The 4,156-nt window shown below is 34.6% G+C and overlaps 1 protein-coding gene across 1 annotated transcript; it reads left to right on the top strand.

Annotated features, from left to right (window-relative positions):
* Positions 1-456: 456 nt before the first annotated feature.
* On the top strand, positions 457-1,527 carry LOC122296040. Its single transcript, XM_043105424.1, has 2 exons — positions 457-976; positions 1,094-1,527. Exons 1-2 carry the CDS (start codon positions 457-459, stop codon positions 1,525-1,527), a joined length of 954 nt encoding a protein of 317 aa, XP_042961358.1.
* The last annotated feature ends 2,629 nt before the right edge of the window (positions 1,528-4,156 follow it).

The raw sequence follows: 4,156 nt of genomic DNA, 5'->3' as shown, positions 1-4,156 counted from the left end.
CGTGTGATGCTTCTATTGGAGTATAGCCTCTCATATTGACAGCATGGAGTTGAAGTCTAAAGAAGAAAAGCTAAAGGCAGAAAAAGAGAAGGAGAAGATTTAAAATACAGTTATTTCTATTATACATTTATTTCTCTATGTAGTATAAATATTACATAGACCTTCATGTATTTTACATCAAGTAGTATCAATTTCATTCACATCAGATTACACAATTTTCATATTCTGCCTCTGTTTTAATTTTCTCTGCTATTCATCAAGTTCGCAACATGGTATCAGATTGAGAAATCACAAAAATTGCTTCCGCATATTTTTCTTTTCTCTATTCTTGCAATCTGCATTACAAACTCTGATCTTTCTACTCCAATTACATATTTTTGCTCAGGAATCTTCAATGCTTGTTCCTCGAGAATCTTGTTTCTCAATTCTTGTATTTTCTTTCCCCTTCTTGGAAACATGGCAGAAGAAAACTCTCTTAATTCTTCAGCTTCATCTCGTATTCTTAACCCTTCAGATGATTCCTCTAGCCCATATTATCTTCATCCTAGTGATAATCCGGGTTCTCTCTTGGTGTCAGAAATCTTTGCAGGAGACAACTACATTGCTTGGAGTCGTTCAATCACTATTGCCCTCACTGTGAAGAACACGATAGCTTTCATTGGTGGCTCAATTACTGCTCCTCCTACTACTCAGCATCTTAATCATACTGTTTGGCTTCATGCCAATAATTTGGTACTCTCTTGGCTCATGAATTCTATTTCTAAAGATATTAGAAATAGTTTACTCTATGTTGCATCTGTTGTAGACCGCTGGAATGAGTTAAAAACAAGATACTTGAGAAGTGATGGACCAAGGATTTTTCATCTTGAAAAATCCCTAAACTGTATAAACCGGGGTTCATCCTCAATTACAGAATATTTCAGTGCTTTCAAGATTCTTTGGGATGAGTATGTCAATTATAGGCCACTTCCAACTTGTACATGTGGCAAGATGGCTTCTTGCACATGTGATTTGTTCAATTTCTTGCTTCTTAGGCAGTAGTCAGATTACGTGTTGAAATTTCTGGTAAGATTGAATGATTCTTATGCATCAGTAAGAAGTCAATTGTTACTTGCTGTCCCATTTCCTAGCATGGCTAAAGTGTTTTCCTTGCTGCTTCAAGAAGAAAGTCAACAACAATTGACCAACTTCACAAGTAATGACACACATGCTTTGTTGGCAAAGCATTATACTCAGTCCAATCAGAATACTCAGTCCAAGTTCATCAAAGACAAGCTGAAGAAATCCTCACTGCATTGTACTCACTATGGCTATAATGGTCATACAATTGACAAGTGCTTTCAATTGCATGGTTATCCTCCTGGATGGACTGGACCTAAGGGAAAAAGAAACCTTCCTTCTGCACATGCAACCATTTCAACTGAAGAGGTCTATATTAAAAACAGTAATGAGAACCAAAGGTTTAGTCTAACTGCTAAAGAATTCAATAAACTCATAGCACTTGCCAATTCGAGTTCAACTACTTAGAACATTGATACATCCACAGCAACAATAAATCTAGCCACCACTCAATTTTCTGGTAATCTTTTTAGTTAATGCAATTCTGTTTCTACCAAGTTAAAATCTGAATTTTCTTGGATCTTAGATACTGGTGCAACAGATCATATGATCTGTTCACCACTACTATATTCTTCTACTCCTAAACCAGTTACAAATTCCATAAATCTTCCTAATGGTCAAACTATTCTAGCATTGTATATTGGAACTGTAAGTCTTTCTAGCACATTACATTTGCATAATGTCTTGTGTGTTCCAAGCTTTTCATTCAACCTATTATCTGTTTCTAAACTAACCAAAGAATCTAATCTTTGTCTATCTTTCTTTGATTCACATTGCCTTTTACAGGACCAATCAATGAAGAAGATGATTGGGATTGCCTATGAGAAACAAGGCCTTTATCACCTACCTCAAGCTTCTTCAAAAGCTAATTCTTGTCACAAAATCAGTTTAATCCTACACCAATCTCTGCATCAACCATTACTCGAAACCAGCCAAACCTTTGGCACTACAGATTAGGTCATGTCTCAAATTCTAGAATACATTTTCTTAGAAAAATAGACAATTCAGTAACATTTGATTGTACAAATGTCTGTGAAATTTGTCCACTAGCAAAGCAGAAAAAGCTTTCTTTCCCTGTATCACAAAGTATTTCTAATAAAGAGTTTGAATTGATTCATTGTGATATATGGGGTCCATTTGCTACTATATCATATTCTTGTTTTAAATTTTTTCTCACTATAGTAGATGATTTTAGAAGATGCACTTGGGTGTATATGCTTAAAACTAAATCTGAGGTCTCATCTTTACTACCAAATTTTTGTAACATGGTTACAAATCAGTTTAATACCTTTGTAAAAACCATAAGAACAGACAATGGTTCAGAATTTTTCCTTACAAAATTTTATGGTGACAATGGAATTGTACATCAAAGAAGTTGTGTAGAAACTCCACAACAAAATGGAGTGGTTGAAAGAAAACATCAACACTTATTAAACACAGCTAGAGCTTTGATGTTTCAAGCAAACTTACCTTTAATTTTTTGGAGTGATTGTGTATTGACTGCAGCTCATATCATAAATCGAATTCCAACTCCTTTTCTCCAAAATAAAACACCTTTTGAAATGTTATTTCACAAATCATCAAATCTTTCTCATTTAAAAGTTTTTGGATGCTTATGCTTTGCATCTACAATTAATAGTCACAGACAAAAGTTCGATCCAAGAGCAACAAAATGTCTATTTTTAGGATATCCTTCTGTTGTCAAAGGTTACAAACTCATGGACTTAAACACTAATAGAATCATCATTTCTAGAAATGTTGTGTTTCATGAAACCAACTTTCCATTCAAAAGTCTTCCAGTTAATTCTGCCATACCTACATTTCTATTTCCTCGTTCAGAATTCCAATATAATTCCCCTCATATAAATAATCCTATCTCTTCTAATCAAAATATTTCATCACTGATTCCTAATGAATCAGATTCCTCTCATATTGACAGCATCCATCATACTGACTTAGCAAGTCTAGATTCCTCTCATATTGACAGCATGCACCAAAATGACTTAGAAAGTTCAGATTCATCTCATATTGATAGCAACCATCAAACTGACTTAGCAAATCCTATCCCTACTGTCAGAAAATCATCAAGGATTAAACAAACACCAAAATTTTTGTAGGATTATTATTGTGGTACTGCCTCATTGTTTCCTCATGCAATCAACTCATCTGCTTTCATTGATTGTTCCTCTAACACAGGTAATCCCTATCCTATATCCTTTTTTATTTCTGTCTGTAGACTTTCAGCATCACACAAAGCTTTCTTAGCTTCAATTTCTATTATCAAAGAACCCAAAACATATCAACAAGCTGCAAAATCTCATGAATGGCAAGTTGCTATGAGAAATGAACTCAATGCTTTAGAGTTAAATAAAACCTGGGAACTTGTTACTTTACCTAAAAATAAAAAGTCCATAGCTTGTAAATGGGTTTTTAAAGTAAAATACAAGGCTAATGGAACCATTGAAAGACATAAAGCAAGGCTGGTAGCCAAAGGCTACACTCAACAAGAAGGATTAGACTTCTTTGATACTTTTTCCCCAGTGGCAAAACTTACTTCAATTCGGTTATTGTTAGCTGTTGCTGCTATTAAGGGATGATATATTCACCAATTAGATGTAAATAATGCTTTTTTACATGGTGAATTAAATGAAGAAGTTTACATGGAAGTGCCCCCTGGTTTGGATGTTAAACATCCCAATGTAGTTTGTAAACTGTTAAAGAGTCTTTATGGCCTGAAGCAAGCGTCTCGACAATGGTTTGCCAAACTCTCTGTTCTTCAATATGGCTTTACTCAAGGCAATTCTAATTGCTCACTTTTCATCAAGAAAACTGCCACTACTTTCATTACTTTACTAGTATATGTAGATGATGTTGTACTAGCTAGTGATAATCTAATTGAGATTCAGAAACTCAAGATATTTCTGCATGATAAGTTCACAATCAGGGACTTGGGGCAGCTGAAGTACTTCCTAGGATTGGAAGTAGCCAGATCAAAGTCTGGCATCTCTCTCTGTCAAAGAAAGTATACTTTGGATAT

This window comes from Carya illinoinensis, chromosome 15 (assembly GCF_018687715.1).
Source record: "Carya illinoinensis cultivar Pawnee chromosome 15, C.illinoinensisPawnee_v1, whole genome shotgun sequence".
NCBI lineage: Eukaryota > Viridiplantae > Streptophyta > Magnoliopsida > Fagales > Juglandaceae > Carya > Carya illinoinensis.
The sequence above is the reverse complement of the archived record's forward strand: the minus strand, read 5'-3'. Positions and strand labels throughout refer to the sequence as shown.